The sequence below is a fragment of the Anolis carolinensis genome, chromosome 3 (assembly GCF_035594765.1).
Source record: "Anolis carolinensis isolate JA03-04 chromosome 3, rAnoCar3.1.pri, whole genome shotgun sequence".
Lineage (NCBI taxonomy): Eukaryota > Metazoa > Chordata > Lepidosauria > Squamata > Dactyloidae > Anolis > Anolis carolinensis.
Genome location: NC_085843.1, coordinates 269,123,255 through 269,151,209, shown reverse-complemented (window position 1 = coordinate 269,151,209; position 27,955 = coordinate 269,123,255). Strand labels below are relative to the sequence as shown.

General features: G+C 39.5%; 1 protein-coding gene across 2 annotated transcripts; it reads left to right on the top strand.

Moving 5' to 3' along the window:
- Nucleotides 1-18: 18 nt before the first annotated feature.
- Nucleotides 19-27,872, top strand: slc2a2 (solute carrier family 2 member 2). 2 transcript variants are annotated; one of them, XM_062976766.1, is made up of 11 exons: nucleotides 19-120; nucleotides 10,899-10,994; nucleotides 13,250-13,440; nucleotides 14,632-14,756; nucleotides 14,918-15,033; nucleotides 17,503-17,665; nucleotides 21,072-21,262; nucleotides 21,760-21,864; nucleotides 24,359-24,460; nucleotides 26,247-26,450; nucleotides 27,574-27,872. In XM_062976766.1, the coding sequence occupies exons 1-11, from the start codon at nucleotides 34-36 to the stop codon at nucleotides 27,766-27,768; spliced, it is 1,575 nt and encodes a 524-aa protein (XP_062832836.1). In that variant the 5' UTR covers nucleotides 19-33; the 3' UTR covers nucleotides 27,769-27,872. The 2 variants fall into 2 exon arrangements, with proteins under 2 accessions (XP_062832836.1, XP_008104242.1); XM_008106035.3 differs by lacking the exon at nucleotides 19-120 and adding an exon at nucleotides 5,032-5,115.
- Nucleotides 27,873-27,955: the final 83 nt, after the last annotated feature.

The following is a 27,955-nucleotide window of genomic DNA, read 5'->3' as shown; positions in this document are numbered from 1 at the left end:
TTTAGCTAGTGAGACTACTAACATTTTGACATCATGGATGAGTTGGATGAGTTGTCAAAAGCCAAGATGATGGGAGAGGAAGCTTACCCTAAGAAGAAAACTAAACCGGGTCTACTTGAGGTAATAGTGATTACAAGATACCTTGCCGGACTTTCCAGTTGGGATTTAAGTGCAATATCTGAAGTAGGTGAGGACTCCATGTTTACTTAGAAGTAAAACCCCCTCTGCATTCAATGGGGCTGACTCTCAGGTAAGAAAGTGGGTGCAGCCTTAATCAATTAATTAATGTGATTATTCATATAAAGGGGGATTGTAAATGAAAACAACCGTTTTATAATTAAAGGAGCAAAATGTTTGATGCAGTGAACAATAACTCTTTTCATTTTCAAGACCAAAGATTTCAAGCCTTGCCTTGTCTGTATCAGGCATGCTCCCTTATTTTTGGGCACCTCTCATTCAGCATGATGCAGTTCTGGCAAAATATGCTTTTGTTCAACAAATTTAAGATATGTCGATGGATCAGCAACATTTCAGATCATTTGTTTTGATTTAAGGACTGTAAACTCGCTGAATTTTGTCAAGTGAACAAACTTAATCCAATAAACCACATTCTGTGCTTGGGCTTACTCCAATATGTATGTCCCTTTCAGAGACCTCCGTCCATATCCTAAGCATCTCCTGAAGTTTAGTCAAAATTTGGATAAAGCCATTTTTTTTCCAAAAGTCCTGAGACTTCTTGATGATGATGATAATTCACTTTAATTAACTTGTTGCTGAATGAATTTCTACAACTGGAGGATTGGTGCTGGGAGAGATTCTTTACATTTGCCCCATGCCACTTTCCCAATATTAAACTCAAGATTGAACTTCAGTATTTTTGCAGCTGAAGAGATGGCAGCATTTATACTAATGCAATGATTTAGATATACAGACCTTTGAATAAGCTCCATTCAACATAGTGGGACTTACTTCTGAATAAATATGCATAAGATTGCACTACATCAGGGCTCCTCAAACTTTTTAAACAGAGAGCCAGTTCACAATCCCTCAGACTGTTGGGAGATCAGAGTATCGTTTGAAAAAACATGAACAAATTCCTATGCACACTGCATATCTCTTATTTGTAGTGCAAAACAACATGAAAGAACAATTTTAACCAACATAAACTTACCAATATTTCAGCAAGAAGTGTGGGCCTGCTTTTGGTTGAGATTGTCAAGTTAATTAGGATTGTTGTTATTGTGTGCCTTCAAGTCATTTCAAACTTAGGGTGGCCCTAAGTCTGAAATTTAGGATGGGGGAAATGAACTTGGAGGGCTGCATCTGGCCTGCGGGCCTTAGTTTGGCAACCTCTGCACCACATGATGTTTAAGTTGTATATAGAGTTGGGATGGGAGTTAAAGTTTAGAGCCGTGGTTCTCAACCTGGGGTCCTCAGATGTTTTTGGGCTCCTGGAAGTCCCAACAGCTGCTAAATTGGCTGGGATTTCTGGGAGTTGTAGGCCCAAAACATCTGGTGACCCCAGGTTGAGAACCACTGGTCTAGAACCTATGCCCAAAGTCCTATTGGTGATATGTGCATGTGTAAATTATGCTGCACATGTGGAGTATCTTTTCCAGATAACACAAAATGGGGATATCTAAATGATGGAGGCAAAAGCAGAGTTCTACTGGAACTGGAACTGTTTTGGATGAACTATAATGCACAGAGAGTAATGTGTTAATGGACATTATGCATGGCATACTGCCTCTATGTGTTGCATGTTGTATGCTGTACTATGAGGTGCCAGCTCTTGTTAAAGATGTTGAATTAGGAGCACAGACTAGGTGCCCACTTTGACAGGCCAGGAAATAAAAATGGCCACAGGATGTAAATAAGTAAGGGGCCGGACAAAACTGAGGGCCCAAGTATTGGTAAACGTAAAATTGATTATGACAAATTATCCTCACCAAGTTTATTACCAAGTTCTTTTGTCAAGTTCACTGTCAAGTTCACAGCGAGCTGTATCTGTTATGTTCAGTTTTACATGGTGATTGGGTTCATAGAGATATAGTGAATTAATTAGGTTACACTAATAAAAGTTGCCCTTAGTTAATCCAATCAAGTGTGTGCCCTCTTCATTCTGCGGGGGTGGCACGGCAATGAATTCTGGCCCAACCTAACCCACCTCAAGCCCTTGTTTCTGGAAAGCAGCCACTGCAATTGACAGGACTCTGTTCCTTTGTTGTTCATCAACACTAGCTGATGTCTCTACTCCTTGCCATGAGTGGATTTCTAGTGATCTCCTGTAGCAATTCTGACTTGCATGGAAGATCACATTCTCAGTTACATATTGTGGCAATATCAAGCAGATGATGTTGCCACACATATCAATCCCCACTGATCTCAACAGCTACTTCCCAGATACTGGAGGTTGGGCTGCTTTCATGGTCCTTATGTATTCTCTAAACTAGGAGCTAGGTAGATATTGTGATTCCAGCCAACAGTATTAGCATTGTCCCTCAGTTTAATCTCTATTTAAAAATCCATGTAGGATAATATTGGTATGATGTTTCACCGAGGACAATTTCCAGAAGGTTGGGATGTGGAATTTTGTATGAGGGCATTGAAAGTTGTCAATTGGTACTAAAGTCAAATTTCCAGATAGATTTTAATTAATAATAATAATAATCATAATAATAATACTTTATTTTTCTATCCCACCACCATCTTCCCAAAGGGACTTGGGGCAGGTAACATGGGGCACAGCCCAAACAGAGACAAAGTATAGCAGTTTAAAACACATAGCAATAAACTAAAAACAAAGATACAACAATCAAATAAAATAATCAATTAAAACATAGCATACAATAAAACATATAATGACCAAGCAAGTGAAGTAATAATGCAAACATTTTGTCCCTTTGGTCCATGTGCCTGTTCCCCCCAAAAAGTATCTGGCTCCACTTGGATCTAGTTAATGGAATTCAGGGTTGTTGTTTTGAAAATATTAAATCTAGGAATCCTTAAGTTGGGGTTGTTGTATGTTTTCCGGGCTGTATGGCCATGTTCTAAAAGTATTCTCTCCTGACATTTCACCCACATCTATGGCAGGCATCCTCAGAGGTTGTGAGGTATGGAGAAACTAAGCAAGGAAGGTTTATATATATATATGTGGGAAGTCCAGAGTGAGGGAAGAACTAAAAGAATCCTAAAGTTTATTCTCTTTTGAATGAAAGTTCATGAAAGCTTCTGCCATAATGATTTTGTTAGTCTTTGTTTCTACTGAGGCTGAGTGCTAAAAAAATAAGTGTTGCTTCTGACTTATGGTAACCCTAAAGCAGCCCTATCTTATGGTGCTTGTGACAAGTTTTGTTCAGAAGGGGTTTGCCTTGTCTTTCTTCTGGGGCTAAGGAAATATTTGAACCCTAGTCTCTGACACTCAAAATACTACACTGTTATACAATGATACTTGATGTAGTCTCGGTCACTCCCACTAGAGATACAGCAGGACTTGGGAAATTAGATTTCTAAATAATATAGTTTCAAAGTCACAATGCTAGTTATGTACAATCCAAGGCTGGCATTCAGTATTGCATTTAAAGATCCATAACTGCACCATATTCTGTAGCACTGCATAGTCCTACTACCAAACACCAGAAGCCACACCAGGTAAAAGAGGTCTGTTCAGCTGCTAATCAGAACAACACAAGAAGGAGGATGTTTCCATGCTCCTCTCACCAATGAATAAGGCTGAGATAATTAGAAGCAGAACTCCTAACACAATTCCTCATCACAACTTTTCTCACTATCAGGAAGGGTCTGGAAATTTCATTCTTTTTGCACTCTGATTGGCAGCTGAACAGACTTCATTAGCCTGATGTTGTAGCTGACAGTTGAGTTTGCAGGACTGGGTGAAAAAACATTATAGATTGAATTATGAAATTAGAAAAACTCCAAAATTGTCCATGCTGGGCACTGATACCTTTCTTTCTGATAGTTCAATGTATATAAAAGTTGTGCCATGCACAAAATTATTTAAATAATATAAATTTACACCTGGCTATATAAATAAGGCTTATATGAAATAAGGCTTATATCTGTTTAGACTTGGGTCTCAGCTCTAAGATATCTCATCATGCATATATATGTAAATACAGGTACAGTAGAGTCTCACTTATCCAAGCTAAACGGGCCGGCAGAACCTTGGATAAGCGAATATCTTGGATAATAAGGAGGGATTAAGGAAAAGCCTATTAAACATCAAATTAGGTTATGATTTTACAAATTAAGCACCAAAACATCATGTTATAAAACAAATTTGACAGAAAAAGTAGTTCAATATGTTATGTTGTAATTACTGTATTCACAAATTTAGCACCAAAATATATTGAAAACATTGACTACAAAAATGGCTTGGACAATCCAGAATCTTGGATAAACGAGGCTTGGATAAGTGAGACTCTACTGTATTCCAAAAATCCAAAGGGAAAAAAATTCAAAATCCCAAACACTGCTGGTCTTGTTTCGGATAAGAGATTTTCTCAACCCATACTTAGTTTTGCATATACAACAAAATAGCTGGCATCAAATATTTCAGATAATTATTTAGATTTAAAATAATTAAAGTAATGGCATGCACCTTTAAAAAGATCCGAATGCTTAAAACTGTTGGCCTATGGTACAAAGCTCATCCTCCTCCTGTCCATGTTGTCCTCACCTTAACACGCACCTTGAGCTGCAATGTAAGCTGGAACTTGAACCATGTGATATTCCCCCACAACAGCATAACCACAAAAAGCACTTTTCAAAAATGTCTTGTTATGTGGCAGAAGAAGTAGTTATAATCATGATAAATACAGTTATGCTTCGATTATTGGGAAAAGAAATTTATTACAAGATGGGCATCCCATGGCACGAGCAAGACTATAAGCTTCCCTTGATCAAACCATTGGTTGCTCCTGGTTACAAGTTTGTATCTATCAACCTTTAAACTTTGTCATGGCATCCTTGGAATTGTTGCTCTATGATGAAGCAGGCTAGGAATCTTACCAGAAGACTCTTGACAGTTTAACCGCCAAGTTTCTGAGGATTCTGTGGGAGAATCCCACCAGGAGGAAGATGGCAGTTTCAGAGGTATAGCATTGATATTTGTTTCTATGATGAATAAGAGTCTTGATTTTATTATAGGCTCACTTTTCCTTATAATTTGTAGTGAGGTGAGAAGGGCAGGGTAAAAGTGATGTAAATAAATAATTTTTGCTCTCTAGAAAGTGCTTTTACTGTCTTGAAGTCTTCCATGAACCTCCATCAGTAGGCTGGCCCTTCATTTGTCTCAGATGAGATGTAAATGGTGGGAAGAGGACAGTTTGAAAGTAAACAGTTTTGTACCATGAACAGTGGATACCAAAATCCATGGATGTTCAAGTCCCAATGACATAGCAAAATAGTGTCCCTCACATAAAACAGCAAAATCAAGGTTTGCTTTTAGGATTTTTGTGGTGAAGAATGGGAATATTTTCAAGCTGAATCCATGGATAAGGAAGGCAAAATACTAAACTCTTTGTCCCAAATAGCTAATACAGTGAGTAGAGATAACAAATTTCCCCATGAAAGCACTGAGAGATAGAAGTAATCTTTGTACACACTTTTTAATCTCCCAGATTTTAGATCAACAAACTGTTCTTCAAGGCAGAGGGGGGACACCAGTCAAATATCAAAAGGAGCACTTCGATACTTCTGCAGCCTTGTTCAGAGATCTGCATCATTTTCATAATAAAATGTTTTTGTTTTGTGGCTTCAAATAATTTTTGACTGAAATGCCCTTAAGGCTAACCTTGCCCCCACATGTCCACTATGTGCCCTTTCATTCTACACGGTTAATAGTGCTAGGATTTCCTTTAAATGCCATGGCTGCATTCTATGGGATCTTGAGTCTTGGAGTCTTTACTTTGGAGAGGACTGAGGCTGTCTGTCTGAGACTCCCATATACTCATCCCTCAACTGCAAATCCCCAGATCCCATAGGATATTGACATGGCACTTAAAAGTGCAAATACACTGCTAGAAATATCTAGTGGAAAGTATCTGAGGTGTTAAGAAACAGATCTGGAGAGGCAGATTTCCCTCCCCTGACCCAGAGAACTGAGCGACAGATTGTATCAAGGGGTAGGGTCCATCTTGACCTCAAGGCTCGGCCAAGTTCCATTAAATCCATAGAAAGTGGCTTTAATTTGGAAGCGTGTGGTACAAAGGACCAGTGTAGTGCAGTGGTTTCAGCATTGAACTATGGGTCTGAAGACTAGGATTGAAATTCCTACTCAGCCATGGAAACCCCACTGGGTGATCTTGGAGAAGTCACACTTTCTCAGCCTCAGAGACAGCCCGCTCTGAACAAATCATGCCAAGAAAACCTCTTAATAGATCTGCCTTAGTCTCAGAAATGACTTGAAGGCACACAACAACAACTGCTACTCCCACAACATAAAGATAAATCCCTGACCCACCTATGTGACTTGAAGCAGCTCAGTGAGAATCTGACTTCATTTTAGCTGTGTCTTCACTGATCAAAGATGCCACAATATGAATTAAAACCTCAGCTGAGCCATGAAGCTGAAGGCTCAGTTGGAAGAAAGCATCACTTTCTCTGAGACTTTCCTGAATTGGAAGGTGAAGGAGTAGGAACCAATTGGACTGGGATATTGCTATCTTTGATCACTGTCAACAATAATTACACGTTCCCCTTGAGCCTTGTGTATTTTCTATTTGATAATCCCACTAAAGAGCAAGGCTGTTTGGCCCTCAATAGGAAAAGTTCAGGGCAAATAGAGAAATCTTTTGAAGAGACGTCTTTATAATCTTCAGGGATGGGACTGGAAACCTTTGGAGGCTGGATATTCCCTGCCTTGGCACACATTTCATCCAAGAAAGAGTGAAATAGCAAGTAATGGATAAAGCACAGATCACTTTTCCTCTCTCAGTTGAATGTTGCATTGACCTGATAGGAAGCTGTGACAGCCGTGTAGAATTTATCACCGACACAATCAGACATGCCGCCATCTATTGAGATTTCCTTTCTCAACATATAGCAGCATGTGTAAATCTATATTTGCTTATCAGTTCTGTAAACAGAAATGATCCACAAAATAATAAGCAGACAACAATAATAAAACTGCAACAAATCAGTTCATAAACTAATCAACTCAGATAATAAGAAGGGACTCCCTGTCAATGCAGTAATCTATAGCTAAAACATCCCTGAAGGGAGTCTCTGAATGGTTTCGGTAACACATTAAATGAATGGATTGGCAATCTGATTTCAGTCAGATTTCAGTTAGAACTGACAGGCATCACTGTTATGCACAGTCTTGGCAGAACTTGGGAAAATGTATATTTTGAGCTGTTTATGTAACTTGAAATTTGACTTAATGTTAGCAAATGAAGGCAATTAGCTTTGTGTGGGAGAGAGTCTGTATGGCAGTGGAGAACTGGCTATAGCATATGTCAGTTTGGAAGGAACAGCAGATGTCCTGGAATGTAAACAAGATAAGAAACACTTCCAGAAGTGTACACTAGACATTGGAGGACACTACATAGACACCCTGACACTAAGTGCAGTCACTACACAAAGTGCCTTTAGGTGACAAGATAAGGGATGAGTCAAACAAGCGCTGTTGATTGGTCAGCTTATGAACCTAGTTGGTGTAGGAAGAGATGGCATAGAAGCTAAGAAAAAGACCTTGTCAGGTTTTTTCCATAGCTTCCAATGCAGAAGACTTGTTGATTAATAATACCACCATTCCTGATACCCTTATATGCTTCCCCCAAATGTTGATTTATGGCAAGGCAAATTAGAATATACCGTATATACTCGAGTATAAGCTGACCTGAATTTAAGCCGAGGCACCTAATTTTACCACAAAAAACTGGGAAAACTTATTGACTCAAGTATAAGCCGAGGGTGGGAAATGCAGCAGCTACTGGTAAATGTCAAAAATAAAATTAGATACCAATAAAATTACATTAATTGAGGCATCAGTGGGTTAAATGTTTTGAATATTTACTGTATTTCAAAGAAAAACAGTAAACTAACTCTACAAGTGGAAAAGCAACAATAACTTTATAATAATAATCATCATCATCATCAACAGCTTCATTTGTACCCTGCTCTATCTATCTCCCCCTGGGGACTCAGGCCAGCTTCCAACATAGTAACAGGCAAGCATATAATGCCTACATAAATAATGCAGAGCTAGATATAGATCTATCATTATATATACTAATTTCACATGTGTATTTTCCCCTGAAACCTTTGCATATCCTCTATGTGCATTTTCCTCCTGCAATATTTGTAAGCCCTATTTATCAAAGTTTATATCTATCTAGACATCTCTGTGTGTGTGTGTGTGTGTGCACGCGCGCATTTTCCCTCTGCACTTGCAAACATGTGAGGGTAAAATTCATATAAAATTCATATATAAAATTAATGTATACATCTAGGAACAGATATACAGGTACATGGAAATCTCTAGTTATCTATATTTACATAGGATTTGCAAAGACCTGTAAACATATGAGGGGAAAATTCATATATTAATGTATTTGTAGGGGGAACGTCTATATAAATATTTAGAAGCTTTGGGGCATGCATTTACCCAAGGAAGAAATGCAAGCAAAGCCCCCTTAAAAACAACTTTGTCCTCTTTTCTCCTGCCCTTTCCCACCTCTTTCCTTTCTCCCTTTTTCAAACTCTAAAAGTAGCCAGAAAAGGCTTTTTAAAACTTCTCTCCCCCTCCCAAAAAAGACCACCTCATTTTTGTTTCCTTAGGAATAAAAAGAAATACACACCTTCTGTTGCTCTCTTTTCCCTCCTTCCCTCCCTTTGGACTCAAATGTTCTTGCAATAATAGCAGCAGCAGCAGTAGTAATAATAATAATAATAATAATAATAATAATAATAATAATAATAATAATAATGAATCATGCAAATTTGCAAGAATATCTTTTTTCCTTCCCCTTCTACCCATGCAATCTGGCTTGCAATTGTTTCTCTCACATTCTCCTTTCGCTTTTGAAAACATTGGCTTCTTGTCTCTGTCTCTCAAAAATATAAGATAACCAGCCTGGGAGGAGAAGCGAAGAAGGGAGGTTTTGGAAAAGAAAACATACTGTGGCCTCCAGGCTCCGCTGCTGGCTTGACCTTGACCCGAATATAAGCCGGGGGAGGCTTTTTCAGCTCATAAATAAGGGCTGAAAAACTCGGCTTATCTTCGAGTATATATGGTATGTGTGTTTTGAGCATTGGATTATAACTTTGTAGACTAGATTTCGATTCCCTGCTGGGCCATGGAAACCCATTGAGTGACTTTGGAAAAAGTCATATTCTTTCAGCCTCAGAGAACCCTGTGATGGGTTCACCTTAGGGTTTCCATGAGCTGGAAGTGACTTGAAGGCAGATGACAACAACATGTGTACTCATCTTGATGGATCACGCATGTGTATGGTTTATCTTACATGTATCAAAATCTAGGTCCATTCAGATATCCAGAGACACATAGGATGGGACACTGGACTGTACATGATGGTCTAATCCCAACTTTTTAAGTTTGTTTGATTGTACATGACACTGTGGATATAATTATAATTATAATTAATTTATTTATTTACTGGCCTATCTCCTCAAGGGACTCTGAGCAGTTTCCAATACAACAGGAAACATACAACAAGTTAAAAACCATACAGCAATTTATTTATTTATTAGTGACATTAAAACATAATACCATGTGAAAATAGATACATAAGACGTATAGTCATATAACAAGGATTTAAAACCAACGACAAAACTCCATCAAAACCCAGACATAGTGACCATGATTCAGCATTGAAGTGGTCAGTTATAAAGTGCTAGGTGTGTCAGATGCTACAGTACATAGTGGGTAGGGAGATGGGTAAAGTGCTACGCAAGAGCATAGCCGGCAGGACTAAGGGAGCTTTATTCAAAGATCTGCTGAAACCACCAGGTTTTCAGATCCTTATGAAACGAGGATAAAATAGGGGCTTGTCTGATCTCTCTGAGAAGGGCATTCCAGAGCTGGGGAGCCACCACCGAGAAGGCCCTCTCCCTCGTCCCCACCAACCGTGCTTGTGATGGCAGTGAGAGCCGGTTCATAGGGGGAGATACGATCACGGAGATAGGCTGGGCCTGAGCCGATATACAATTTGTATTACCTCTATGGTTTTCTGCAATCTGCAGGGAACAATGAAACAAATGTATTGAGGGTGGGATCAATTCCTTTGTTTGTGGTATTTACCAAATATCTCAAAAAAAATTACATTATCATGGCAATGAAGGCTAGTGTTCCCAGATGGATTCAGCCCTTTGTTCCTTTGAGTCATATCAATCTGAAGGACTGAATTCTCCTGTATAAATCCAAGTTTTGAGATCTTAAGGAAGTCCTTCTCTTAGTCCTGCCACCTGAAGAGGCACATCTGACAGGAATACAAGAGATGGATATCTCAGTGACCTTCCCTGTTGTCCTTTCCTCAGAATATTTATTCAGCCATTTTTCTGGCAACTGGTTGCTGAGAAAAGGGTTGGTTGCTAAGCTGATGCTGCATTACTTTTTTAATATATTTCATTTAGTTTTGTTTTAATGCTTTGAGTTGCCTTCAGTCTAATTTTTGGTAGAAAGGTGGAATATGAATAAAGTTAATGAAATTGTTTTTTTAAACGCATGTATGTTCATCCCAACTATGGGAGCTGGTTTTAGTGGACCCACAACTGAGCTCACAATTACAACTGTGAGTCATTTTGGAACCTTATATCTGGGTACAGAAGGAATACTTAGGGCTCAATTTTAAAAATCTGTGATGAGATGACACCAAGTGACACTATATCTTCATTTCTGATCCCTTTCCCAGGATGTTACAGCTACTCTGTTTTTCTCAGTCTTCACTGCAGTGCTGGGATTCTTCCAGTATGGATACTGCATTGGAGTCATCAATGCACCTCAAACGGCAAGTAAAAGTGCTTCTTTTTATTGCTTAGATGTTGGATCACTATATTTTGTACTTGGTCTAGGCTTATGCTAAATCCCTCATAAGGTCAAGGGATGACTTTCCATGTCTTTGCAAAATGGAGCGCTGTTGTAGTATAAATTATATGAAGTCAACATAATGCTGGCTGGCTTAAGACATACATGGAACCCATATTCACAATTTTATTTATTCATGCCTGAGGGATGGGTGACCTCTCTAGGAATTTACTATACCTATCTAAGAAGCTACCACAAAGTTGTCTTAGGGGGTCTAGCAAATTTCTAGTGAGGATACCTCTTATAGGTGTTCCTGTGTCTTTCAGTGCAACCCTATGGCATGTTGGGACCTGAAGGTAAGTTATGTAATGGCTGTCAGTTGTATCCACAGTTTTATGTAGCCAGCCACAGTCCAACTGGGAATGTATCCCCTGCAGATATGAAGGTCTTACTATAGTGTGAAATCATAGTCTAGCGTTATATGTATAAACTTGTTGCTCATAAAGCCTGGAAGTAACACATTACAGAGAGCCAGTACTGGTTTGAGCATTGGACTACAACTCAGGAGGCCAAGATCTGAATCCTTGCTCAGCCACAGAAACCCACTGGATGATCTTGGGCAAGTCACACTCTCTCAACTCTCAACTTTAGAGAAAGATGAAGAAAAACCCCTTTGGACAAAATCTTACCAAGAAAACCTCAAGACTTGAAGAAATGTCTTGAAGGCATACAAGAACGCAACACGTTAGAAGAAGAAGCATGGCCTGTAACATGTTACATTTGGAGTAATCACCATGGGTTTTTCTTTCAAAAGCAACGTAATAACTGATAACAATTACTTTTTAGCATTTCAAGCAAATGTGTAGTAATTATTCTTAAAATGCTGCTTTAATAGTTGGGAAGATTGGAGGCCATTTTGTATTTTTAAGGAATGCAATAATAGTGACTATTGTAACATCACTCTTTTAATAACAAGCAATGAGATACTTTAATAAATAACCTTTTCTGGTTAATGTAGTGATAGAATCTATAGCAGATGGTTATATCTTTTTGCCATCACATGAAGGAGAGCAGCAACACCCGTCCCTACAATTTATCATAATATCTGGATTAGGACTTGTGTGTTTTTTGTTTCAGCTGCACGTCCTTTGCACACAGAAGGATCATAAATCATAGCCTGAAGTTGGCTTGCTTAGAGAGAGAGAAAAACGCTGTTGACAGTTTGTGCTGGGTTAGAAAAATGGTAAACGGTTTATGGAAATGGAACCAAAGGTTTCTTCTCTGGCTCCTGAAAATGCAACATGTAAACCAGGCATGCACATGTTTGGAAGTGTGTATACTTATTAGAGTCATAAGTGAATGCAGCTTCACTCTCCATCTTAAATTCCTCACAGCTGATATACTAGGGATGGAAAGAATATTTGCTATTACTCATCCCCAGGTCAAAAACAGGATTTCCAACAGACAGGAAATCTCATCAGACCAATGAGAATTTTGCACAATTTTCTTCCTGTATTCAAATGTTCTGGAGTGTTGTAGATGAATTATTCTGTGTAGAAAATTAAATTTAACACACACAAACATTGTTTTATGTTCAGAAATTGCCATTTCCTCCACAAGAAATCCCTTTTTTCCCATGCAGAAAACAAATATTTTCATCAACCTAAATATTTTTCTGTGCAGAACCATTTCCCCACAACACTTTGGACATTTGAAAAAGGGAAACATTTTGCCGAGGAATATTCAATTTCTCTGGCAGTGGGAAGAAAACTATTGGAGCTAATCAATCCACACGTGCAAAGATGAAACAGAATAATAGAATTATACAGTTAGAAGAGACTGCATGGGCCATCTAGTCCAACTCACTGCCATGCAGGAAAAGCACAAAGTAAAAAAAGTTATATCCCTATGATATACAGAGGCAAACTTTCATTGGTACTGGAAGATATCTATAGCTTTCTAACTGGTCAGAGATAGATAGCTGTAGCCTTGTGACACTGAATCCCACAACTTAACTATGGGCTATGTGAAAGGGAGCTTCCTTTACTTACAGTTCATGCCAAACAAATCCTAATTTGCCACAATGGAGTTTCAATTATTTACTGTGTTGCTTAAGGCAAATGTCATATTACATGTTTGTGAGCTGCTCTTTGGTTAATGGATGGGGTCAAAGTGCTTTGAAGAAATGGATAATGAGAATAAATAGAAAGCATGACTAGTACTTTTTCATCTCTACAGATCATCATGACCCATTACGCTAAAGTGCTGGGACTTTTAACTGAAGAGCAAACAAATATTCCAGCCGAAGTATCCGAAGCACTGAAAAACCCTACTGTTATAATGCTATGGTCTTTGTCCGTTGCCATGTTTGCAGTGGGTGGGATGATTTCTTCCTTCACAGTGGGATGGATTGGAGAAAAGATGCCAAGGTGAGGAACAGTCAGCTGTGGCTTCATCTCACAAGATTCTAGGAGAGAACATCTCAAATGGTGTGCAAACTGTGACCCCATTTGCACTGCCTTATAATGCAATTGGGAACTACATTATCTATTCAGTGAAAACTCATATAATGCAGTTTAATTCCACTGAACTGCATTATATGAAACTATGCTGACCATATAATGCAATTCCAAACTACATTATATGTCAATGTAGATAGGGCCATTGACTAATGGAAGTTATTGCATTATCACGAGCAACAGTTTTCCACCATATACAAATTACTCCGCCATGTTGAATTATTACATACCTACAGCGACTTAATAATGGATGAAAAGAATGATGGTTGAAAGTAATAAGGAACCAAATTTGTGCTGATGTCCCTTGGGCTTTATAATACATAAGGATATACTTTTAAACAAAGGATATATTCAAATGGCAGATCTTACATCACTCCAGCAGCCAGAAATGTCAGAGTACTATAAAATGCTGGAATTTACCTACCTGTTTTGACCAGAGCTTAAAAGAGTTACTTTTGGGGATTATCGTTTCCAGATTCATTGTAGTGGATTCTGGGAATTGTGATCCAAAAAAGTAATTTTTCCAAACTATGATCTGGATTAATGTAGTTGAAGCACTACGTAGCCCATCTTTTAACCATGGCGAACAAACAGATTGGAGATGTTAGAACTATAGATAATATTCTCCTCTCCATATTTCTAGCTTTCTTTATATTAAATATGATTCTAGCCTTGCTTCTTTGCCTACAGTTAAGAGAGTTACAGCATCCAGTTTTAACCACAGTTAACATTAAAGTGATATACTTCTAATTTGGTTTTCGCATTTCCCTTCAAACTCCAAAGATGGTCCTGATCAATGCTGAGCTGTAGTGATGGGCTTGTATGTGGCACAGGCCTCATGTTCTGAGTTTTGAAGAGGAGAAAGAAAAGGATGTCCAGTTTACAGATACTGATTATTTTCATCTACATATCTACTCATTTTTAACATTCTGTTATGAAAGTCCCCAAAGTCAGAACAGTTAGCTCTTTGGGTGACAAAAAATAAACTTCTCTAATCTCTGGGTGGTAGCTTCATGAGTTTGCTGTCATCCTACTTTGAAGCAAGTGTGAGTTAAAGATCATTTCATAAAAATGCAGATTATATTCCGTCTTTCATTTCAGAGTAAGAGCCATGCTGATTGTGAATGTTCTTGCAGTTGCTGGGAATCTCTTTTTGGCCATTGCAAAGCTTGGCCCTTCCCATGCCCTCATTATTATAGGAAGATTATTGACTGGACTTCACTGTGGTAAGTTGAGGCAGAAAAAAATGACTTCTCTCCAAATTTCCCCAGATGTCTTCATGGGAAATTTTAGAACCACAATTAGTATATGCGATGGCATGAGCAAAAGAAGTCATTTAATTGCTATGGTTGGTTAGATCATTAACTTATATGTATATTTTGCCCAGGACTCTCATCCGGACTTGTCCCTTTATATGTTGGAGAAATATCACCAATTGCTCTCCGTGGAGCTCTGGGATCCTTGCACCAGCTTGCTGTAGTTATAGGTATTCTCATCAGCCAGGTATGGAAGCTCATGGAGAACTCAATTACGATTAAGCTCATTTTGTTTTGCAAGATGTATAGATCTCATAAGCCTCTGTCTTGAAACCTTTTCCAATTTTCCATTTTTAATTGTATCCAGGGTATGCAGAAATTGCAAACATTACTATTTAGAGATCCAGCTCCTGAAATCCCTAGTCAGCATTGTTGTAGTTCAATATATTTTTCTAAGACTGAAGTTTGACCAGTCTTAGAAAATCTCTAGGTCCACCAGTGCAACCCTATAGCCACCTTCCATCAGTAGCTGACCAAAGAATTGTGCTGGATGACCTATTAATGCTTAAACAAGTGTTCTCTCTAAGAATCTCTAGGTTCTCCAGTATGAATCTCTGATCAACAAATCTGCAAATGTAGAGGCCCAACTGTAGTGGCACATGTTGCAAGATCTTAGGGACAGACACATAACCCTTCATACTGCTGATGAAATCAACTCTAGTCCAGTGGTTCCCAACCTGTGGGTCCCCAGATGTTTTGGCCTACAACTCCCAGAAATCCCAGCCAGTTTACCAGCTGTTAGGATTTCTGGGAGTTGAAGGACAAAACATCTGGGGAACCAAGGTTGAGAACCACTGCTCTATAGTCCATGGAAACATGTAGCCATAGTGAACAAGTTTACAGTGCCACAAGATGCTTGAATTTCAAGCTAGAACTCTGCTGAATTCGGTTCCTTGTACTCAGTGACCTGTCCATGGTCCTGCAATGTATGAGCCGACTGCTTGGAAATATCATATTCAGTCTTCAGATGTGATTATCCTCTGCATTATCTGCAACCAGTAATCTGTTGAAGACAATGGTCGTTGTAATGCAATACATTTAGAAAGAACATTTGGTGAATGTTGCCTCAATGGACTGTCAAGATTATTTGTTAATCCTGATTTTTATCGTAATTTTATCTTGCTGGGATGGAAAATCTTTGGGATCCAGAAGATACAATAATTTTACCTAACTTCCTAGGAATCATATGGAAACTGCATGCAGATAATGCACGCAGAGCACATTAAACACTGCACAGCTCTAAACAAATGCTAAGTGTTGTTGCAGGTTTCCTTTTGAAAGTTTTCTGATATTACAATACAGTACAACGCACATATCCTTGGAAGATATGTTCCTGCATTTGCTGTAGAAACACAAAACCATGGGTAATAGCAAACTATTGAAATGAATGGCTCCTGATGGAATTTTACCATAAGATTTTACTGGAGATCCAAGCAAATGCCTAATGAGAGCACCTCTCTAACGTTTCTAGGTCCTCTAGTGTGCCATTATGGTCAAATTCTGGTGGAAACATACTATAAATTTGTGCTGGAGGACCTCAAAAATGCCTAGAGAGCACTCTTTTTTTTGGACATTGGTATGTGAAACCGCATGTACCAGACTGATGGATATTGTGGGGGGGGGGGGGGGATAATGTATTGTGCTTCTGTTACTAAATTGTTTGCAGAGGTGGAGCCATGTCTTTTCTATCATGTCTACTTTTTGGAGGCTGGGCTGTGGCATATATCAGAAGAGAGTGAGAGCCAAGAAATGAAACAGGAGACAAAACACTATCACACCAACATATCATAGCCAAGAAGATGTTAATTCTGATTATTGCTCAGGCCATAAAGAGCTACAAAGCTCTTTATGTCTGAGTTGATGGACATCACCAGACTCACCATTTAGGTGTGATACACACACCCTGCCATTCCATGGCTTATAGACAGAAAGAAGAGAGACTGGACAAGGATTTGTCTAAATGGAAAGTTGGATGGGATACCACGACAACTTCACTGCCCAAGATGAGGCTCCAGTTTACAGTTTTAGCAGCTTTCCATGCAGAACCTGCAAACAGAGTGGGCCAATTCCCAGTTCTAGACTTGGTTACTCCTGCTACTGGTGCACATAGTGATTCAACATTTGCTAGAAACTACCTTTCAGAAAGTGAAGCTGCCGCCTGGAACTCATCAGCTGACCTTAGCCATACCTTTTTCTCTCAGTCTTTGCACTGCCATCTTTATTGTGGGAGTCAACATGATGCCTCATCCTACTCTGCACAGGCCAACAAGATAATGCACGCAGAGCACATCGAACACTGCAGAACTCTATATATGTGATAAGTGTTATTGCAGGTTTTCCCTGAAAGTTGGTTCAAATTATGTAAGTCACAGTGGGAAAGATCCAGGAAAACAACCAAGGTTAGAAAACAATATTTAACTTGTTTCCACAAATACTACAGTAAGTCAGAAGGGCAGTTTTCTCAGGATACGTGACCACATAAAGAAGTCAATATTCAAAAAAGAAATGTGTCTTGGGGAAAAGTTTCCCATTTAATTTAATGCCAGTAGACATCTGCTTGACAAATTATTTATCAGCTAAAGTTTTGAGGAAGAAAGGGATAGAGAATGAAAGATATCATATATATCTTATTTAAATATATCCTTATCCTCCTCAGGTTCTTGGACTAGATGTTCTACTGGGCACTCCTGCATTATGGCCACTGCTTCTTTGCTTATCTGGTATTGCAGCGGTTCTTCAGATTTTCCTTCTCCTGCTTTGCCCAGAGAGCCCTAGGTACATGTACATCAAATGTGGAAATCTAGATGGAGCTCAAAAAAGTAAGGTCACTTCTATATTAATTTCTTTCTTTCTGTTTGTTTAAACATTTATTCATCTTATTTATTTATTTGGGACCCCACCCAACAAGTGTCTCAGAGTGCTGTACAACTTTTTTAAAAAAGTGTGTGTGCAAAATGCAAACGTCAGTTCTTGCTGTCACCCTAATTGAGACCAGGCTGTGGGATTGAGTGGATGCAGCAGTGCATCTGAGGGAGATTACATCCTTGTTGAGATTTGTCAAGATATATTTTGCACTTTGGCCCAGATCCTTGTTTTACTCTCCTGCTTTTAATATTTTATGCTATATGTTGATTACTATGATGGTTTTATTGATATTGATGTTTTATTGTTGGTATAATTGTTTTATCATTTTACTGCTGTATGTTTTCGGGCTTGGTCCCCATGTAAGCCGCTCCGAGTCCCCATTGGGGAGATGGGGCAGGGTATAAAAATAAAGTTATTATTATTATTATTATTATTATTATTATTATTATTATTATTATTATTACATGGGTGGGAGAAGGGCAGGCGAGATGATACATTTTCCTTCTGATTCAAAAGAAGGGGCTTGGAGAATGGAGGCAGCATTCCGGAAATATCTTGGGCCAAGTAAAGACTGGTAGAAATGGGGCAGTAGTAGGAATGGAAGAATGGGGTTGATGTAATTTTTAGCAGAAACCACAGATAGTGGGCCCATGCCTGGCGAGCCTTTGCTAAACCAGATGGGCCATGACAGAGGATGAAGCACTCCAGGTGTGAAGGCTAAAGACAGAGGTTTATTACAGTTTGGCCAAAGGGGATGCAAGTACAGAGTTTGCGCTCTAACATGTACACACATAGTGATATAGAGCAATAGATGACATCAAATACACTTTTGACAGCTATTCAGACTTCCCACGCCTCTCCCTGACTGGCTGAGAAGCAAGCCAGTCCAGCCCAGTGCAGGTACACTCCATGAAGGGTGAAAAACTGAGGAATGTAATTACGCAGGTATGCAGATGTGTCTTTGATTGACAATGTCAAGTTCTGAATGAAACAATGGTGAGAAGCACAGAGAAGAAAAGGGTGATTATGCCAGATATCCAGAGACTCATTCAAAAGGCTGATTCATTCCTTACTTCTTAGCCTTGTCTTCCGTGGGAATCATAAATGCCTGGACACATCTGGTCGGGTAAACAGTGCAAAACACAGCCCTAGTGATAAAGGGATTATCTGTCTTTCACCAACACACAAAAGGATTTCATTTTTAAGCATAGGAGGTCACTGGAGGGATATTTCTGTCAATGTGAGATTTGTGTAATGAGAGTGTTTAAATGTAATTTGTGCCATGCTTTTATTGCAGTCAGATTGCATCATCCAGAGTGTGTAATAATGTGTAAAGAGTTAATCACTAATGAGTTATGATGGCCTTGGTGTGTGGCTGGAACTAGAGAGGATCCAGACACAAGAGTATGTGCATATCTATTGCATCAGTTCAGTCTGTCTTGAGTTCGAATCGAGTTTGAGATCTGTTGGAGAACAGATCAGTCCTGTGTTTGTTTGTCATCTGCAAGAGTCTGTTTGTGCTGTTTAATGCTCCATTCAGTAAAGCTTTGTATATTGCTTTTACTGACGTCTCGAAGTGTCGCTTCATTCTGCGCTGCATTGCTTTTCATACTACTACTGCTGCGCTACAATACTCTGACAATTCCTTAATGGTTCAGCAATTTCAATTCTCAAGGGTTTATGTTAATATAGGGGACTGGGCAAAAGGATGCCTTCACAATAAATTTGATTAGACTTTAAGCAATTTCAATTAATATAGCATACACCAAAATATCATTTAATACATTTATTTAAGGGTTCAATCTGATAATGAATGGGGCCTTTCAGGGCTTCCAACTTCTTCACAATAGTGGAGCTGTGGTGAAGTGGAAAAGAGTAAAAAGGAAAAGAAAAAAACATATAAATTCATGCACAGTCTTCCACAGATCCGTATTAATTTGGGGGGGGGGGGGGGCAAATGTTTCAATAACAGTGCAGTAGTGGGTGAAGAACACACAAGATTTCATGGGACTTTTTACTTGTTAAGGAAATAGGAAGTAGGCAAATCCAAATGTTTTCTTTGCTATTCTGCCACACCGCCGCCCCGCCCCCCCCCCCCCCCCACACACACACACACGCACAGTTTTTTGCCTTTTGTGGTTCAGAAAAATGTCCCCAAACTCACCTGCCTCTTTATTTACTCATTTGGCACACTTAAGTTTTTTGTCTCTAGGCAGAGGAACATAAACAAACCTGACAACTACGTCACTTGGACAGTGACATCTTTTGAAATTGCTTCAGGACAGCCAAAAACTTTCCTCGGCCTATGAAATAAGCAAGCCCTTTTTCCACTATGTGCTAAGTAAAATATAAGATCTTATGTTTATTGTTATTAGACATGTTATTACAGTAGAGTCTCACTTATCCAACACTTGCTTATCCAATGTTCTGGATTATCCAACACATTTTTGTAGTCAATGTTTTCAATATATCGTGATATTTTGGTGCTAAATTCATAAATATAGTAATTACTACATAGCATTACTGCGTATTGAACTACTTTTTCTGTCTAATTTGTTGTATAACATGATGTTTTGGTGCTTAATTTGTAAAATCATAACCTAATTTGATGTTTAATAGGCTTTTCCTTAATCCCTCCTTATTATCCAACATATTCGCTTATCCAACGTTCTGCCGGCCCGTTTACATTGGATAAGTGAGACTCTACTGTACCTTCAAAGAATGTGTTTTCCTGAGACTGGAAGCATATATCATGTTTACATAAGGAACAGATGTGCTGGGGGGGGAGATGGACTGCCCTCCTCCATGCTAGCTCTAAAAGGAAACCCTGCGGTGGAATTGGTGTTCTTATGCATCCAAAGCACTTCATTGAGTTTCTGCTATTGCTCACTTACTAATAGCAAACCAAGACTAACAAACATGAGTGCAGGACACCATTCATTCTCTCTTTCATCAAGACCATGGTGTAGCCGAGACACACTTTTCCTGATATGAACAGACTTGAGTGTGAAATCCATGTAATCTTAAAGTGACTCAGTAGTCTTGAGTTTGAATCCCTAAAATATTTGTCATACATGGCTTTGCAGAATGACCAGTGTTTTCAGAGAATTTCCTCTTGCAGTCAAATGCACCATTATGCATCACTTTGAAGACTAATGCTTTGATTTTCAAGAAAGAATATTTTTTCAGAGAAGAAACATGAGATTGCAAAATTTACCTTTAGGGAACAACAGCTACCCAAAATCCACCAGCTAATATGGCTGCAATCTATGCTGTCTGTAAGATTCTGGAATTGGAAACACAAGAGTAGAATTTCCAGAGTATGGAAGAAACCATTAACTTTCTCTGTTCTCTTTCTAGGCCTGAAAAGACTGAGGGGACAAGCTTACGATACTACCAAAGAAATCGAGGATATGGAGAAAGAAAAACAAGAAGCATCAAAGGAAAAGCCAGTCTCCATCTGGCAACTTTGCACTGCCCCCATCTATAGACAGGCATTCTTTGTGGCTATTGGGGTCCATATCGCTCAACAGTTTTCAGGGATTAATGCTGTGAGTTCACCTAGGCTAAAATACTTTACTTACTTCAGAGTCAGTCTCAAGGATCTTGGTTTATGGGTACTTTCTCAGATGTAAGTCTCATAGTTCTCTATGAGACTTTCAGAAAAACCACCCATAGACCATGATCCTCCACATGCCTTGCACAATGGCACCATATTTGCAACCTCACAATAGATGCAACTCTTTAACTGTTTTGTATGTGGACTTTTCAAGACATCGAAAGGCCATTTGACTGCATGCTTAAGCAGCAGTTGAAACCCAGTCCCAAGCTGGCAGAAGCCAGCTCCAAGGTCTTAATAGAATGCCCATATAGTCTCTTGACCTTTCTAGATTAATATACACATTGTTATCTCAAGTCCAATTTGTCCCGTTGAAGTCATCTGATCCTCCAAGGAAATCAGTTTTGAGACTGCTTATGTAATTTGATGAGAGGACAACAACCAGTGAGCATTGATGCATTTAACAGTTTATTCTTTCTCTTTGGTCAGATCTTCTACTACTCCACTGATATTTTTAACAAAGCTCGCGTTGGACAGCCTGTCTATGCCACTATAGGAGTGGGCTTTGTGAACACTGTGTTTACTGTTGTTGCTGTGAGTAACTTACATTATGTGCCATATTTACTCTGATTTCACAGAAATGGGGAGCCTTGTGTGATTCTCTTTAACGTTGCGGTAAGAGTGTTTGCTCTTCGCTTCTTTGGCCATGAGACTTTCATGCTGTTATAGGAAAAAATCAACAACTGCTTGTTGGTCCAATCAGTCATATATATCTATTGTTTTGACCTTGACAACCAAAAGAGCAGAAAGGACAAGACATGGTACTCTGTAGAGTCAGATGGAACCCTAGTTTCAGAAGTAGGATTTGTGCAAAGAGATACATTGTTCTATTCAGAGTTTGCTTTTTCAGACTGTAACCCCCTAGAATCACTCATGCAGCATGTCCAGAAGGCAGTCATCCAAAAGCATAGCTTTTTTGAATTCTGGTCCTAGGATAAATAATGTTGTTGTTCTGTGCTGACCTCAGGAGAAGCAAATCTATTGCATTTCTTTAGGGAGCAGCAGAAGCCTTGGGTGTATCATTTTCACATCTGCTTCATTTACAAATTAGGATCACAGCAGATGTGAAAGCAAGCATGCATCCTACAGAACAGAAGAGTCCCAAGACAACAAAAAGTCTGCGTCCAGTTACCAAACAATTTTAGTTTTGAAAAAACAACTTTGTCTCTTTCTTAAAAATGCCAGTTGCTGTTTCTACCCCACAATCTTGGCAGCTATTGGTCTTAAATCTAATTGTAAACATGACAATTAAGAGAGTGTTTATTCATCTTTTAAAACCTAAAAGATGACTAAGAATTGGAAGGGCAGCTATGAAAGAGCAAGATAGGATCGCCACGTACAAAAATATTAATTATTTAATTTCAGAATTATCCAGGCCACTGTGTTATTCTATACTTTCAAGTTGTTTTAAAGGCAACCCTATCAAAGGGTTTTCTTGGAAAAAAAATGTTCCGCAGGAGATTAATATTGCCTTTCATTGAGGCAGAGAGTGTGTGACTGTAGGCCCATCCAGACATGCCTTAAAACGGAGACCCGTCTCGGTTTTACTGGAGGCATCCTAACAATGACTTCGAAACAACCAAATTAATTCAGAACAAAGCAGGGTTTCCGTTTGATAGGGTTGCTGAATTAATTAAACATTTGATAAGATCCGAATTTTACATAAAGTCTGGGTCTTACCAGGTGTGGGCCCTGTGTGGATTGGGCCCAGGGACTGTGTCACACGATCCCCAGGCCCAATCCACACAGCTATCTCAGTATTTTGAAAAGAACTGAGAGGCCACCCACCCCTCCCCCGAAACCCCAAAATAAGCCCTTAAAAAATTAAAAACGTACCTGGCTGCCATTATCTTCCTCCTTGCACAAGCAAATGATGCACCGGTTGATGGGAGGGCAAGGAGAGATTCCCCTCCCTGGTCTCTAGGAGCGTCATTTCCTTGTGCCAGGAGTGTGCGAGGAGGAAGATAATGGCAGCCAGGTAAATTTTTAATTTTTAAGGGCTTATTTTGGAGGGCTTTGGGGTGGCATTGGGATGGCATGTAGACACCCTCCCAGGAAAGCCTGGGTTTTGGGGAGAGTGGACTTAAACCCTCACCGAAGCAGGTTTTTAAAACCCATTTTGGTGCACATTTAAGTCCTGTGTGGAAGCGTCCTTTCTCAAACTATTTTTCCAGTTTGTACTCAGTTTGCAGCAACAAAAATAAGATGAGACAAAGGAAGAAAGTGAAAAAAGGAAAGTAATAATGGACTTCTTAAAAGTAGGTCCATAGAGGAACAATCAAGACTGTCCCTTCTAAATCAACATAGTTGAAGAATATGTACCCCAACTGCTGACTAGTTGTTGGCCTGGAAATTCAGATGTAGGAACACAATCCTGAATCTTTCTGGTTAATCTCAGCTAGAATAGACACTTTCATGCTTTTGTTGAATAGTGGGTCTATATGTAGATAGTTCCTAAAGATTGAATAAGTTTATTCTAATTGGGACCAGTCATATAATTTATGACCTCATCACATTGGGGTTTAAATGGCCCATTTTACCTCTTTTGGATGGGGCCTGTCAAGCACCATCAGATCACTCCTGTTCCTCCTCAAGTGGAGAGGATGTGCCAGAAGATACTTCCTCTGCCACCATGGAGAGAAAAGTGTATTTTGGATAGCTCCAATGGAACTACCCACATTTTCCCCTTTCCTCCATCTGTACATGTGTACAACCCTTTCACCCATTTGATGGGGGCAGGGATAGGATAGTAATGTGCCTTGTCCCATCCCCACCATGTCATGGGGGGAGGAGGGAGGGCACACAGCATGCCACGAGGTGCCTCATGCACCTGCCCTTTTACTGGCAATTGCCGGCGAATTGGCACAGCCCCAAGGGTCATGTGAAGAGGCCCAAAGACTGGAGATTGTATGAAACTTTGATACAAACTTTAGGCGAACGTGGGGTTATCAGTGTTGAGTCAAGTGTTGAGTTGACTGTTGGCAAAATACATATGTTACCTCGCTATTCTTTATCTTTCACTAAACAGGTCTTCCTGGTGGAGAAAGCAGGAAGACGCATCCTCTTTATTGCTGGACTATTTGGAATGATGGTGTGTGCAGTAACTATGACAATTGGCCTTGTGTTGCAGGTGAGACACCCATTTGTGAACGTTTATGTCATTGTTGGTGTCAGCTGAACAACCAACACCCTCTAACAAAAAGCTCGAGTTATATGAACACCAGTCTTGCTATTTGAGACGTATTTGATGTAAATGGTAATTGGCGGGGCTATAGACTTGTTTGTTAGCTCTAGGTCAGTAGCTCTCAACTTTTCAATTTCCAGGTGACCTGAACTTCAATTCCTAGAGCCCCTCTAAGTAATGCTACTAGGAACTGAAGGCTAATCTCTCCAGAGGTAAAAACCAGTGTTTTAGACATGAAGAAGTCAACCTATGGCAGTAAATAAAAGAGCAAATTCTCTGAAGATGTCAGCCACAGATGCAGGAGAAAATGCTGCTAAAACACAGCCATACAGCCTGGAAACCACACAACACCCCGAAGAGCAAAAAATTTACAAATCCAGTCTCTAAATCAGGAGGTGACAAAGTACAGCCCATGGGCCATATGTAGCCTCCAGGGCATTTTTGTGGCCTCCAAGACCTCATAGGGTAAAAAAATGCACCCAAAGCCCCCTCCCTTAAAGGCATCTAGGGGGTATGAGAGGCATTCCCAAAATGTTTGGAAACTCCCTTGGGCCCTTAGAATTCAAACAGGAAAAATGTATTTGGCAAATTTAAAAAAGCCTGGTCCAAAAGATCCTCGAGGTGATGTCGAAGCATTTCCAATATGTTTTGAGTTTACTCTAGGCTAAATTAGGCTGAAGCAGGAAATGATTTATGCTAACTGACTGATATTAAAAGAGGCCTAAAGTGATACTGGAATACCCCCCAAAACATGGTGAAAATGGTGCCCTTGCTCCCAAAGACATTTGGGGTAAAATGTTATGGGGTTTTGTGGAAGTAGGTGCAACAGAGGAGCTGTGGTCCCCTCCAAAGGCTTCCTGAGAACTAATGTACTTGCCATCCACACACAGTTGCCCATCTCTACTCTAAACAAAGTATGAATAAAAATGATTAATTTTCAGGGAGTATAATCCAGGGTCAAGGGAGGCAAAAGTATTTTCATGTATGTATATCCCATTGTTCTCCAAGTATGGGACCCAAAGACTTTAACAATGCCATGCAGCAGGGGAGTCCCAAGTCATGCCACTCTGTGTACAAAAACTGGTGGAACTGCAAATGAACTTTTCTTCACCACTATTGATAGTCAGTATTCTCCACTACACCTGAAGGCAGTGAAATAGATTTAGGGCAAAGTCATCAAACTTGTGGTCCTCCAGATGTTTGGCCCTCCAACTCACAGAATCCCTAGCCAGCTTATCCAGTGCTAAGAAATTCTGGAAGTTGAAGTCTAAAACACTTGGATGGCCACCAGTTTGACACCAATGATTTAAAAGTTCAGAGCAAACAGCTCTCTCTTCCTCTGCTGTTTAGGTTGTCAGATGTTAGGGCTATATTAAAATCCATCTTGTAATGTGAAGCCCGATCACTATGTCTGCCTCTTCTGTTCTAAACATCCAACTAACAATGGTCCATTTAAAGGCAACTTAGATAAATCGGACATGGACTGATCAAAATAGCATGCATTTACTAGATGAAAATATTGAATTTCACTGAGGTCTGTGCACAGGTGCCATATTTAGATGGGTTGTTCCTACAAAAGTGGTGTGTTACTTCTGGCTGCAGCCAATAGGTTGGAGTTCTACTCTCAGTATCGTCTGTTCTTGCTCATTGAGAGTGACAGAAGATAAATGTAGTGGGACTCAGTGGGACTTCTGACATTGCTAATATACTTCTATTTTGCTTTTGGTTTTAGCCCAATTTTGAATGGATGAGCTACATAAGCCTGACTTCCGTCTTCCTCTTTGTCAGCTTCTTTGAAATTGGGCCAGGGCCAATCCCCTGGTTTATTGTTGCTGAGTTATTCAGCCAAGGACCTCGCCCTGCAGCTGTTGCAATATCTGGATTCAGCAACTGGTTCACCAACTTCTGCATTGGAATGTTTTTCCCTTATGTAGCTGTAAGCAAACCATCACATTTATTGCATTTATAATCTAGACTGTTGGATGTGATTTTTCAGGCATTTGTATGTTTAAAATTTAATGAAGGGAACAAAATAGAGAAGACATCTAAATGGTGTGGAGTTTTGTAGATCTTGTAACTTTCAAACAGAAACCTATGAATTGTACAGTCTTTTGGGAAAAGCACAGAGTTACAATTCTGGTGTCCAAATTTACCAGCAAATATCTTGACTAGTGGAAATTGCAGATGACAGATGGCCGGGACAGATTAGAGGCAGTGTGCAAAAATTCTGACCTAGCCGGATACCTTGTAAAGTATAGCATAGAATAAAACCAGAAGAAAACTCATGGGCAACACTAAAAACAAAGCAAAGATCGAAAACAGTGGTGGGAAATGTATGGCCCATGATCCTTACATGGCCTTTCTGGTGACCTGCAGTCTCAGTAAAAAAGAATAATCACTCAAAATGAGAATTCCCACTCCTGGAAATCTCCAGGCATGGCAGTGCTCCTTAAAGCATGATTCAATATCTTCCTTTTAGGACCATGCAAGGGGTCTGATTCATACCAGATCTCTAGGTATCAACACTAGCTCCTGCTAAAGTTGCTCACCCCGATATCAAAAGCACGCTATTATTCAAATGCCAGTGATTTATGCCAGAGCTAGTCTGGCATACTTGGAACAGAGCTGCTAAATAAATGGGACAAATTAGTCACAACTAACTTAAGGAGAACCTATCATGAAATTTTCTTGACAAGATTTGTTCAAAGAGAGGGTTTGTCTTTGCCTTCCTCTGAAGCTGAGAAAATATGACTTGACTAAGGTGACTCAGGCTGGATCTATGCTGCCATATAACCCAGTTTTAGAATAAACTGGATTATAATCCAGATCGATCGGGCAGTGTACATCCAGCCTCAATGGGTTTCCATGTCTGAATGGGGATTGCTTGGTTCCAACAATAGCAACTCATTATGTAGACACCAGATGAGCCTTTCTGGGCCACCACTGAAAATAACCACATCGTATGTCTCATTTGGTGAAGTCACTCAGAAAAATAGCTTTGCATGATGATCTTAGGGTCTGGATATAACATTTTTTTCTTATTGTTTTGCATGTTTTAGGAACTATTAGGATCATACGTATTCCTGATCTTTGCGTTTCTGCTGGTCCTTTTCATTCTTTTCATTTACTACAAAGTGCCAGAAACCAAAGGCAAATCCTTTGAAGAAATTGCAGAAGAGTTCCGTCGACGAACCAAGGGAACCCCCAAAACAGGTGCTGAAATGGAAGACCTAGGAGGCGCCGAAAATGCATAGAGGCATCTGTGGAAGAGGAACATGGCAAAAAATGTGTAACTAATAGTTCTGGGGAAAAATCTGGAGAAAGCATTTGCTTTAAAATGTAAAAACATGGAAAATAACGCTGGTAGGTTGAGTCTTTTCTGAGGCTTTGGGTTAATGTTTTATGCAGCACTCTGTCATTTTTCACAATTTTCTTCCTCCA